The sequence below is a fragment of the Jatropha curcas genome, chromosome 11, assembly GCF_041381405.1.
Source record: "Jatropha curcas cultivar XTBG-Jc1 chromosome 11, XTBG_Jcur_1.0, whole genome shotgun sequence".
Classification (NCBI taxonomy): Eukaryota; Viridiplantae; Streptophyta; class Magnoliopsida; order Malpighiales; family Euphorbiaceae; genus Jatropha; species Jatropha curcas.
In genome coordinates, this window is record NC_143161.1 from 23,895,288 (window position 1) to 23,909,392 (window position 14,105).

At 30.1% G+C, this 14,105-nt stretch overlaps 1 protein-coding gene across 2 annotated transcripts; it reads right to left on the reverse strand.

The window, feature by feature from the left end:
- Nucleotides 1-5,981: 5,981 nt before the first annotated feature.
- LOC149492776 (DNA repair metallo-beta-lactamase family protein) lies at nt 5,982-8,987 on the reverse strand. Of its 2 annotated transcripts, none has more exons than XM_089715998.1 (4): nt 8,426-8,987; nt 8,086-8,243; nt 7,270-7,377; nt 5,982-7,124 (listed from the first exon to the last, which is right to left on the reverse strand). In XM_089715998.1, exons 1-4 carry the CDS (start codon nt 8,715-8,717, stop codon nt 6,438-6,440), a joined length of 1,245 nt encoding a protein of 414 aa, XP_089572124.1. In that variant the 5' UTR covers nt 8,718-8,987; the 3' UTR covers nt 5,982-6,437. The 2 variants fall into 2 exon arrangements, with proteins under 2 accessions (XP_089572124.1, XP_089572123.1); XM_089715997.1 differs by having other exon boundaries at nt 8,086-8,294.
- Nucleotides 8,988-14,105: the final 5,118 nt, after the last annotated feature.

Below are 14,105 nucleotides of genomic sequence, written 5' to 3' on the forward strand. Positions count from 1 at the left end.
TAATAAATTTAAAATAATAAAAAAGAACATTGAAATATTTACCTAGAATTTTCAATTAAATTCATTATAAAAAAATGATTTCACTATACCTAAATTTTCAAAATTTAAGGGAGCAAAAATTGAAAAGTTTACTATTTTATATATAAAATGGAAAATTTTAAATATTTTAGGGGATCAACATTTTTAATTTTTAATATTTATTTGAGTTTAAATACAAATATATAAATAACCTTTTTCTTTTCTTTTACTATCAAATATCAATAAGCGATAATAAAACACAAAGATTTTATATTAATTAAGGATAAGGATAAGGTTGTAAAAAAAATTTAGTATAAATAGCGAAACAATAAACGTTAGGTAAGATAATATTTTAGAAAACACTCCATAGACTTTTAAAAGATCCTTTATATGTCAAGTTACCGGACACAATAATTTATAGAAATAGTATTTTGACTAGTTTAAAACACGAAATTGAAACGACCCGAAAATTTAATTTCGTAGAATTTTCATTTAAAAACTAAATTTTTTATTTCAACCAATGAAATTATACCAGCTAGTATTTTATTATTGCTAAACTGGACCCGTAAACCAATTCGATTTTTCGAAAACCAAGCGAAAAACTCGAAAACCAAGCAAGTCGAGCCGAATCATTAAATTAGACCAAACCGGTTCGAATCGAACCGGAATGGTCTAGAAGCCCCAAGATTTTTTTTTCTTTTTCCTTTTTTCTTTTTCTTTTTCTTTTTCTTTTCTTTTTCCCTTTTTCCCTTCTTCTTCCTTGCGCCAGCACTAAGCGCGCGACCTCCTCTCCCCCTTTCCTCCTCCGTTTCCGGCCACCTGAGCCGACCGAACCTCCATCGTGCCACCATCGAACGGCAGCGACCTCACTGCCTCTCCTCCTTCCGTTTTTCTGCGGCGCAGCGACCTCACTGCCTCTCCTCCTCTCGTTTTTGTCCGACCACCAGAACCAGCGCCACCTCGCCGTCGCGTCACCGCCGCAGATGCTCAAGCCTCCTTCTCCTCCTCTCTGGCGAGCGCAGCGATGGCAGAAGTCGCAGTTCTGCTCCACTGCCAGATCGCGTCTCCTGCTCGATTTCTAGTGACCTCATCGTTTTTCGGCGATCCACGTTAGCAAGGTGAGTCCCAAAATGCCTTCTTGTTATCTTTAGATAAATAATTAATGGACAAACTGAATTTGAATGAGCCACTTGAGATGATTGAAGATTTAGGTTTTGTCAATTGATAAAATTTGGGGTTTTAGTAATTAATTGCCATATTTTGTAGATATTGATCTCAAAATCGAACTTACAGGAAGCATTCTTTATTTTCAGTATACTGTTATTTGATCTCAGGCCTGCTGGCCGTCGGGCCACCGTGGCTTGTGGCGACGGTGGATGTTTCCGGTAACCGGAAAGTGCTAAATAGGCAGAATTTTGCACTCAACCAGTAGAGTATGACTATATTATTAGATTTGTAATCTGACATTGATTGATATTCAAACTATTTTTTTTTTACTTGAATTTATAATTAGGCTTAGAAAGTATAAGACTGCAGAAAATTTGTTAATTAAGGATATTATGCCTTAACATTAGTTAATCAAGGATATTAGCTACATAATTACATGAATAATACCTAAGAATGAATTAGTTATACAAAAGTAATGTTTAAGATAGGAATCTATCTCCTTGTGGATCTTTTAGTTATTAAGCTTCAATATATTAGTTAATAGTAATCTTTAGTAATCAAAGCTGAAGTAATGCTTAATTCTATTAGAAAATGGCTTAAGTCAATTTGATCTGGGTCTGAATTTATTTGTGATTATTTTCTTGTTTGAATTTTATAGCTTTATATGGATTTTTAATGTTTTCTAAGCATGAAAATTGACATGAATTGGGATAAGAGGGGTTTTAATTTTATGTTGAAAATAGGAGTGATCGAATAGGCCTAGTTAAAATTATTATGATTCTTGTTAGAGAACCTTGATAGGTAAATACATTTAATTCTGAACTCATGAATGCGAAACATTCAGAATGATTATCATGAATCCAAACGCGAAAGATAAACTGAAACATTTGAAATAGTAGGTTTAATTCTCGCTAGGAATAGTTAATCGGTATCTTGTAAGCTGTAAGTTAAATCTCTTAGTATATGTATTCTTTAGATTTTAATTTAATAAAAGCATTTGTTCGTATTGGCTAATATAAAATTTAACAAAGGTATAAATATGTGGCTATTATCTTTAAGCAAGAATGAAGAAATGAAAGATTAATAAAGAGTACTATAATAGTTAGACACTACGAAACTATCAAGTGAAAGTAATTGAAATTAACTTAATGATATAAGTTTTATTCGATTATATATATATATATATATATATATTAAAGCTTTCATTCGTGTGGTAACTAGCTATAGAAGCTAGTTATAATTATATGAAGTAAATAATGATCGTCATTATCATGGGAGCATGATTGTTGTAAATTAATGGTTGAGTGTTGACATTGTTGTTTTGGAAGGAGGATGAGATTTTAAATTGAGTGATGCCCGGCGGATGGGCTGTGTGCATTGATTTGATAAATATATAGTAATATAGTGATATTTGAGCAGGTAGATAGTCCAATTTTTAGGGGAGGTGCTGCCGAAATTTGAATAGAACCTAGACTAGTCTTAATAATTAATAAATGACATGATTAAATAAGTTCATTTAGATTAATTCTATAACTTGGTACATAATAAATAGAGTGCTCTGATTATTTATTATCTTTATTATTCATTTAATTATTTACATATTTATTCATTTATTTTATTATTGTTAATACTATTTATTTATTTATTTGCATTGATTTTGGATGTTTAATTGTGCATTGCATTACGATGTTTAATTGATTAATATGTCTGCATTTGATTGAAATGTTTGATTACTTGTGTTGTGATAATGCTATGCTTTGTTTGTGTGGAATTGGGATGAAGTGGACCACCGTGGGTTTGTGAGGACAGTCTGTGATATGGATCCGAATATTATATGATGTTTGACCGTCGGCCGGGAAAATGGGAGATCGGCGCCCCCGTGTGCACCTGATGATATGGATTATGTGGAAAACCACAGGATGGCTTCTTGTTGTTGCGAACCTGATAATCTAGATTTGATTGTAGCCCGCAAGGTGGCCTCCTATTATGAGCACTTGATGATCTAGATTGGATGGAGACCACTGGGTTGCCTCCTGTTGGTATGGAAGAGAAAAGAGAGAATGGAAATACAATGAGAGGACTGGTCAGTGAGGATTAGACCAGTTGGCCGTATGGGGGATCGGTTCCCTGGTGCACACGTATGAGAGGGCGAGCCATGTGTGAGGACGGCTCGTTGGGGTTTCAGGTGGCGCCACTGACTAATTTCCACGTGATGTGATTATATGAAGATGTTTATGATTGTGAGTGCTGGTGATATGCCATTTGTGTGACTGGCTGTGTGAGCATATACCTAGTCGGATGACTAGGTTGATATATTTATACAATTGTGTGAATGCGTGTGTTATGCAATAATTATTATTCATTAATAAACTCATATCTCTTTTGTTTAAATCTTTCAGGAAGTAGCATTTTCTAAATCCCAGTTATAACTCTGCTCTTCACTGTTAAAAAGAAATTCGCTAATTTTAGTATTGATCAATTAAATAGATAAATGTTCGAAGACTTATATGTATACATCCGTCAGTGAACTCCGTAGTTATAGAATTTGTATACTTTTAAGTTGTGTATTATTATAGATGGAATAATTCTGTGAGCCTGTATTATAAATATAGTGTATTGTAAGCAAGGAAATTCGTAAATGTTTAAGATGTTATAAATTTGGGCTGAATGTTTAAAATTATATTGAGATAGCAATTTGTAGTGTTTTAGGCTTACTACGGGCCTCGGGGGCCTTAAGTTTACCTGGGCCCTAGTGCCGGTCCGGCCCATGGAAATGGGTCGTGACAGAAATGCTACTTTAAACGCTATTGCCAAACACGCCTTTAATCTCATTGTCTTTTGATCTCAGCATCCTCCTGATTATTAAAATAAATAAAAAAATATTTTGTAGAGAGAAATAATGGAGAGAAAAATAATAGATTTATATAGATTAAAAGAAAAACATTTTCAAGAAATAATTAAAAAATAAATATATTGAAAAATCATGGTATATAACATTTTTTTTATATATGATTTATGAAGAAGTTGTCTTAAAAAAAATCAAAAGAAAAAAAAAAGTATATACAACGAGTTATGTTTACTTGCAAGGTTACCATGTCAAACACTCCAAAAAAAAAAAAAAAAAAAGATTACCTATAGAAAATTCTATAGATAAATTCTGAAATTTTGTAGATAATTACGATTACCTACAAAATAAGTACATAATTTTTTTGTCAGTAAAATTCTTATTGCTAATTTTTTTCGAACAATAATTTCTCTGCGAGTAATTTAGCAACAACTAATATATCCTTAATTCAATTATTTTTGTCAGTAAATTTGAATTTCAATTATTTACTAATTTATTATTAAATTTCATCATTTATCACCCATTTATGCTGTCTGTAGTTTAAAATTTTAATAGAAATCGATTGGTAATACGTCGGTTATTAGTTGGTATTCAATCGGTAAATTGTCAAACTACGCGCAAATTTATAGTGCACTTTTACCAATAAAATTTAAATTCATTGGTAAAATTTATCGGTTATCTGTTAGTAATCGGTCGCTAAAATTATCTAATGTTTTGAATTTCGAAATTAAATTTTTTATTGGTAAACAATTGCTAATCTATCGGTGATTATTAATAAAATTTATTTGTCCGTAATTATTATTTTTTTTTACAGTGAAATGACATATAATATAAACACACGTTTCTATGCATACAGAATTCTTGAATTATGTACCATTGTATAAGCGTTGAAGACAAGTTAACAACTGGCAAAGTTGTTTACAAAAGGATTAAATCCAAGACTGTTAGACATGTAGCTTTTTTTACTTTAATACTTTTAATTCTTTGGACTATTGTGTATAAATACTTTCATGTTAATGGAAGGAAGCTTATTAATTCAATGGATTGAAATTAATTAATTTTATTTTCCACGATCTAATCAGTTAACAGGAGAGCGAAAGAGCAATGGAGAAGAAGGTGGGAGGAAGATGAGGGCAAAAATGGAAATTGCTTATCTTAACTCAAAATCCATCTTCAGGTACAATTGCAACGAAGTTTTTAAAAAGAAATATCTATATCAAAAAAAGTAAAATTAGAGTAGAATTACAACAAATTGTTAAGTTCATATTATTTTAGATGTTTACACATTTTTTAATTGTAGTATAAAACTTATTTTTTTACAACCAAAAAAAAAAAAAAAAAACTATATTATCATTTTGTTTTTTAGTTATGCATAATCTATAATTTGCTTATTGATAAGGATTCTTACTGGAATTTGAATGAATCCTTATATTAGAAAACTCCCTATTCTTGAAATCTATTCGTAGAAAATTTCATTAACTTATTTTTTTATTTCACGGAATAGAGATATATAATATAGAAAAGAATAAAATCATAATAATGATAATGCTATTTTCAAAACACTAACTCATATATCGGTCAGCTTATCAAGGGGTAAAATGCTCCCAGAAAGCATCAACTCATATCAGTAAAATATCTATTCGCCGAACTACTCATCCCAACACTCGTTCACGACACTAGTTAACGCTAGCAATAAGACTTCATAAAATATAACCTGACATGTAAAGATCAAATTGAATTCACTGTTATCATTACCTTGATCTATCTCCAACCCTTCAATGAAACGAGTTATGCCATGTGCTTAAAGAGTTCTGAGGTCAGTGAGAAAATTGAGATTGGATGGGCAATTCTAACAAATGAAACGATATTTTAAAAACAATCAATGCTATGGATATTAAAAAAATTCAAATAAAACTTAAAACTAAAAATCTATAATAAGTGGAATGATAATTTCACATCTAAACTTGAATCAAATCTACCAATAGCAATTCACAAGGAATAACTATTCTATACCAATTCTATACTATTCTACAGCCAAACAAGCCCTAAAAATAAAATAATATTGGGCAAACCATTTCCATTATCTTTATCAAACTCTTGCAGTGACGAAATTCTTTCTATCCATAAACTAAGCTCATGTACATTAAGAATAAGAATACCGTGCCATGAAATTAATCATAGAACTGGTATCTCATTTTCATTGCTGCATAAGAAAATTGTAGGAAAAGCATTTTAAGTATATATCAGCAAAAAAAAATTATAATAACTACTCTCCTTCCTCTCATTGCTTCTTTTTTCCGTGATTCATCCAGTAATCCATTCAAATCATACCAAAATTTCAATGAATTGAATATTGAATCTTAGTAACAAGTTGTCTGGCCATCCTAATAACAATATAGGGCATTGGTTAATCAGAAGAGTCATTTTCCTCAACTTTAGCTCCGCAGTGCAATCTTCTCAAAACCCTCACCCTGCTTACTCTCTCCTTTCTTCTTTTCCTTATTGCCCCAGTGGATTTAACATTTCCAGAATAAGATTTGGTTTGGACAGCAATCATTCTTTTTCCATCCTCTTTCTTTCCTTGCTTATAACACAACCTCTCTGATTGCCGGTTATCTCCACAAAGACGGCCAAAATAGTAAAGAGGGTCAGCATAACAAGATGATGAAGACACAATCCCTTTTATGCTAGTTGGCTGGACAAGCTCAATGAACTCCTTTATCTCTGCAAAGCATGAGTGATCAGAGTATGGAACTGTATATATGTATTGATGAAACCTTTCCAATGATCCATCATTTCCAATTTGCTCATCAGTTGAGGTCCCACCGTTTGCACTTGATTTCCCCTTTCTGTAACAAGAATTAAGAGATGAACCAAAAATATTATCATCTCCTTTATCAGGTTTTACCACCCATGGAAGACCAGATGGCATTATTCCTATTGTTGGATGCATTGTATTTAATCCCTTCAGGGTGTCGATGCTAAAACTGTATCGAGGAACTGCTCGCACTCTTGTAAGAGAAGTGTTAGTTGTGAATATGTCACGGAACCCAAGAAGATGCATGATTTGCAAGCGTTCTGGCCATACCCAAATCTTTAATGATGAAAACGGGATGGGAGCAAAGAAACAAATATGGGTTATTAATTAGTTAATAATAGGTTTTATTCTTCATAGCATAGCATTTTATCTATAGGTAACAAGATCATATTTTCCTTATCAACATCAACATTCACCTCACCTTTATTTTAAGCATGCGTGATATGTGAAGTAAAAGATCTTCTTTCCCCAAAGTGTCAATCCCAATGACGATGTCATGACTTGGATGAAAGGCAATAATATCAACAACCTGTGTCAACCAGAAATTAAATCAGTAATCCCATTGTTGAGTACTTTCAATATTATATACTAGCTCAATAAACCTGAAATCCATTACTGTAATAAATACAGCCTTCAATTCCATTGTCAAGCCTTTACTTCACTTGCTATGATTAAAAAAAAAAAAAAAAAAGAAAAGAAGAAGAATTTATGACATTTGATCTTCTCCCCCTACTTAAAAGTCCTTCCTCATAAAAATATGACATATTTTCTTATTGCCTGCGGCACTTGCACTCACTTCATATTTCATCTCTACAGACAGACATATAGTTTTTATCTGTCTTTCAACAACATGCCCAGCCTAAAAGTTTTGCAGAATATACTAGTTATCATTTGCATAGATACATTGACTGCTTTATTCGTCAATTAGAAAAACTAAAAGAAGCACACCTCCACACATTCTGCTTTATCTTATTAACCATATTAAGAGTTCAATCAGCAATAAACTGAAATAGGTCAAGAACTTAAAATTCTTATCCTTTTTCCCAACAAAATAGGAACAATCTAAATTGTACTATATTCTGATAAATGCACTACTAACAACCATAACTACATTGAATTGATTCAATGCTTATGAATAAGACCAAAGGAACTTGTAATTGTTTGCTTACTTACAGCCAATCACACATAAAATATACCACAACAAAAAACAAGATCATTGAAGAATATACAATTGCACCTGCTGGGCGGCCACTTCTCGAGGTGGAAAATCAAACGAAGGATTGCAGTATGTATTATCCAAGTAAAGAAGGTCAACTCTATCATTCTCTAGAGCATTAAGGAGCATGGTTCTCCCTATCTTCGCCCTCTCACTTTCTGTTTCCCAGCGAAAGTCGCCTGTATATAGAATGCAACCGAAATCCCCCCGAAACAAGAACATTACAGCACCTGTTAGATACAGAATCTTCAAAATCATCCCTTCTATTTCGCTTACATCGATATATCTATAATTCAAATTCATTTGAGGACTAAAATCAAACAGAAGGTGATCAATCAATAATTTGGGACATCAAAATTACCAGGGCAGTGATGAGCATCGATGGCCATGACTTGTAGGACAGTCTGAGATCCAGAGGAAGGGGAAACCACGGAAAAGGAATGCCAAACACCAATATCGAGGACGCGAAGCAAGGAGAGGTCAAAGTCTGGGAACTTAGACCGAAAGAGCTTGGAGGTGAGCCTCGAGCAGAAAAGTGGCCCCTTCGCCCAACCGGAGGTCAAGCCTTGCGTGTGGTCTGAGTGGAGGTGCGTCAGGAAGTACACCTGGCTGCCCTCCGTCCACCGGTCTACCGATACTAAGCCTTTCTCCATTGTCTAAAACGGCATGGCGTTTTCTTTCCTTTACTTTGATTTTCAATTTAGCGCCTTTTTGTTAATCTCCACTGCAGAGCACACGGTTTGTGGCAAGTGATTGGCTTTGTTTTGGCGGGGAATTTTATATGACAATTTTGAAAAGTTTTGGTTGAAACGTTGATTTTTAGTTATTTGGAGGTTTAATTTCTTTCATTCTCCCGTCCCGACCGGACCAAGTACCTGTTACCTAACCCTGCATTAGTGTGCCATAATTTCTCAGTTCGCAAGTAAAATCCACCCATTTTTTATTTTGAAATAGTTAATGGTGAAGAGGATATCATTGCTTTTAACTCTTTTTAATTTACAAAATTGTACCGATTAAATATTTATAAAATTTTTATATTAAATATTCCGATTGATGATATTATTTAACTTATAAAATTACACTAATTAAATGTTAATTTGTAAAATTATTATATTTAATGTTCAAATTAATTAAAGGAAAAATAATCATTTCGAGGTTTTATAAAATTAATTAACTCGTCATTACATTTTTATATATTAGTTATTTAGATTCCTAAATTTGGTTGCATACTATTAAATGGCCATTTCATTTAATTTTAACAATTCTTACCGTTAAATGCTTTATAAAAGACTAAAAAACACTTTAATAAAACAAATATTGGACGAAAAATTTAAATCCACATTATCTATCTCATACTCCTTCATTTTTCAGGCCTCTTTGTTTCTGCAACTACACATTTGGGTTTTAACGTGTATCAATAAAAAATAAAATTTATCAGAAAAATAATTATATTAATATATTTTTAAAATTATAAGCACAAATAATAATTAGTACATTAAAAATTATCTTTTATTTTATTACCTTAACTTACAGTATACATAAATATGAAAAATATAATAAGATAATTACGATTTGTTTGACAAAATCAAAGAAAAATATAGAATAACTTTATTAATGTCACTTTTATTAATATCTACAATATATAATATCAACATTTATCATTTAATTGTATTTGATTTATCATAATTTTTTACCTTTGTCAAAATTAAAGATAAAATTTTTTATATTTAAACATTTATGTTAATATTAATATAGTTATATATAATAATAATGTTACATATAATATTAACTTTTTTAATCAGCAATATATATTTATTTTATTAATTTATATTCAGCAAAAACTTAGCATTTTTAAGTTTCTAAACTTAATATTTTCTCACTACACAGTCAACTTATTAAATTAAAGCATATAATAATACTCTTTTGTAATAATGAATTAAAAGTAAATGGAATAAAAAAAGCATATATCAAAGCATAAGAAAAATATGAAAAATATAATAATCAAAAGTAATATAATTAGAAAAACACTCACCTGGTTTTGAAAGATAAAAAAAAGAAGAAAGACAAAGACACCGAAGGTCTTTAGTAGGATTATATACATATATGGTTAGTATATCAATTAGTATATATATATATATATATATATATATATATTTTCGTGGTATAACGAATGCATAATTTGATTTTTCAATCAATAAAATCAAAGTTATTAGAAATATATCTATCCATCCTTAAATTTACTAAGAGCAATTTTCGTATTTTTCAATTATTTTCTTTTTTTCCTAATGAATTAATCATTAAATATTCCTAGTGAGTTAAATTTACAATTTTAAACAATAGATGTTATTTTTTAGCCAATCAAAATTATAATACCATTTTAAAAATTCTAATATAATTATATTTCCCAGTAGGATTTGGATTTACATAGGAAATCAATATGTGACCAATCGAATTGAAGATTTTTTTTTAAAACTTCAATTATTAGCCAACAAAATTAAGAAATGATTCTTTTATTTTTTTTTAACCAATAAAATTAAAATACTTAAAGATAATATATTCTTACTATATTTAATATGTACCTTTTTTCTGTTATATATTCTTACTATATTTAATATGTACCTTATTTAATATATACCTTATATTTCTTATTATTTTATCCAATAGAATTAGATTAAACTTCTTATAGAATTTAGATTCAAAATGAAAATTAATATAATTAATCAAAATTAAACTTATTATTATATTCAAATTTTAATGTATTAAATCATACACGTAACTTTGACCAACCAATAATTATAATATATTATTTTTTTAAAATAAAAAATTCTGAATTCCTTATGCTTGTTTATTCTTTATTGTTGTATCGATGAGAATTGTAATGGTTTATGATATTGCTAATTAAAAATAGCCATTTTATTAATTTTCTCCCCCAAAATTAAAAGCTAGTAAAATTAAAAAAAGCCTTTTTATTAATATCCTATTTAGAATGTGATTAAATTTATAATATTAATATAATAAAAATAATAAATTGATATCCTAATTAGAATAGGATTAGATTATCCTTTAACCAATAAACTACCAATAAATTATCATTCAACCAATAAAATTAAAGGTTCCTAATTAGAATATAACTAAATAAAAGTATCCTTCAACTAATAAAATACCAATAAATTAAAATTTTACTAATTAAAATAAGACTAAATTATTTTAATAATATTTTTAATCAATGAATAAAATTAAAAGTCGGTGCAGACATTTTAGAAAGTCAATGTTCCCATTCATACTTTTATATATATATCAAACATCTTTAATGCTTTTAAGCGTTCTTTCTGCAACTGAAACTGTGTATTAGATATTTTAGATTTAGGCTAAAAAAATCAGCAACGGTTTTTGATTTATATTGTAGACTTCATGCATCTAGTTGCCATTAAACGAACACAGTAATATACCAATCGGATTTAAAATGTTTTGTACTTGATTTTCTATATTCTAGGATTTTGCTCTCATGTGGGTTTGTAGATTTTGAACCTAAAATGTGGGTTTCCATTTGCTTGTGGTTTAAAAGTTGAAGAAGATAGCAAGCGGATGTGATTGAAATCGATAATCTTTTGTCGTAATATCGGGTTTGGGAAGTGTGTTTTTTCGTTTGGGTTATTAGATTTAGAAGAAATTTCATACTGAATATTATTTGATTTCTGGGTTTCTTTGATAGTTAGAAGCCTGATTTTGTTAATCTTGATTGATTTTTGAATGGTAATGGAGAAGGTACATAAAGATATGGCATTTTGTAGAGAGATTTAAAGGTGATTGTCTCCTTTGTTGGTGAGGTGGTTATGGTGGTGGCCGCAACCATTTGTGGTTTTCAGTGATGAAGGTTGTGAAATGTTGGACATGGTTATTCTAAATTTTATCAAGTGTACTATTTGTTATTTCTCTCCTCTCTCTTACTTTTAGCCTAATTTAATGGAAAAAACAATTGTTTTCGGACGGAAGGACGATTTAACGTGATAAAACCAAATCTCAGGAACTAGATATCTAATATACAAAAATGAGAGGACGAATCAATTAATTTTAAAAAATTTCAAGGACGAAATAATAATTTTTCCTTAATAAAATTAAAGTAATTAAATACTTTCAAATAACTACCAAAAGTTGTTATTGATAGTATGGAAATATGTGAAATAATAACAAAAATTGTAACATGAGATTAAAATAGTAAAATTGAGAGATATATTTATGTTTCTAGCCTATATATATATATATATATATATATATATATGAAAGTTGAAACAAAGAGAAAGTGTTAGATGTTCTCTTTGCTAGTTTTCTATTTTTCTTTTTTTAGAAAAATTTAAGTTTTTTTATGTATTTTTCTGTATTTTAATTGACCAATTTTTTTGATTTAATATTTAATATATAATAGTGATAATTGATAATTTTTAAAACCTAATTAACCTAATCCAACAATTTCAAATCTAGTTCGACTTATTTACTATATATAACTCTCTATTTCCACCTCCTTTCAACGTAATTCAGCAGTTTGTTTATTTAGAATAACTCTTCACCTCTACCTCCTTTGAACCTAATTCAGTAGTTTATTTATTTGGAATAACTCTTCTCTTCTCATGTATTTATGAGTATTTATAGCCCATATTTGAACTGTTACGCCTAGATTGAGACATATGATTCTTCTCATGTATGTTTATTAATGTATATTTATTTTTTTTATTTCTCTGTTTATCTTTTTCTCAATAACACTTTGATTCTTTTCATGTGATATATGTGCAATCTCCAAACGATTGACACATATTCTTTAATATTTTTTAAAGAAAATCTGCAATTTTTACCTAAGAATTCAATGATATTATGCATGCTTGGAAATTCAACTAAACATTTTGTTTTTGTAATAGGCCCCTCGATTGTCATTTTTGTTGCCCGAGCAGTACTTGAAATATCCAAGGTTAGATCACTTTGGGATTATACATCTAAATTCATTCACAGTTACAACTAGGTTGCAAAAACCACTGGACAAGTGTTTGGTGAAAATGATTTTGATGAATTTGATTTTAGCACTATCTAGATTGTTCAGTTTGACTCTAATGTTATACCCATATGATAAGCAAAAGCTAAGATAACTTTATGGTGATGTAAGAATGATATAACTTCATGGTGATGTAAGAATGATTCTAATTTCAGATCGGAAAATAATTATTATGCATTTTTCTTATCCAATACATTTCTAAACATAGTTGGTGGTGTCTATAAACTTTTGTAGTGGTGTTAAATCTAGTTATCCAAGATTCTTGATTTTCAACCTACTTGTCTTCCTTCTTACATTAACTAAATTCTAATTTTTGAGGTGGCTACTTAAGCTTCGTTATAGATTAAGGCATCTACAAACAAAATGTGAATCATAGAAGAGTTAAAGTTAGTTATAATGAACAAATAGAACTGAAATTGCGGATTATTGGATCTGTTGCACATGGAATGTTCCATGATAATTGGACAAATTTCGCATGTTATTATTGAAATTTTTCCCTCATAGCTTCTATTTTTATAGTTAATTTAGCAATTTTTATTTATGTTTTCATTTATTTTTTGTTAGTTTTTGTTTTATTTCAGCTAATTTATTTATGTTTTTCAATAAAGCTTCCTTGAATCACATTTCACTTGATCTTGAGGAATTTTTTAGGATTTTGATGGAAAACCAGTCAAAAGTATAGAAAAGAGTGAAGTTAAGCAAAACTCTTAAGGTCTAGCATGCCTCAGGCGTGCAATCCAGCACCCCCGTGCTATATTCAAGGGAATTTATCATGGAGTCTCATAACTTAGCACGCCCTAGCTACGCTATCTGGCACACCCGTACCTCAAGAGAATGTCGATCCAAGGGCGTGCTCACCTGAGCACGGCCTGTGCTGTATCCACCCTGGAGACTCAGAGTATAGCACGCCCAGACCGTGCTTTCTAGCACGCCCATGCTGATTGCCTGACTTCATATTGGGCCGAAAACAACAACTCTAGCCATGCCGCTTGCATGGACC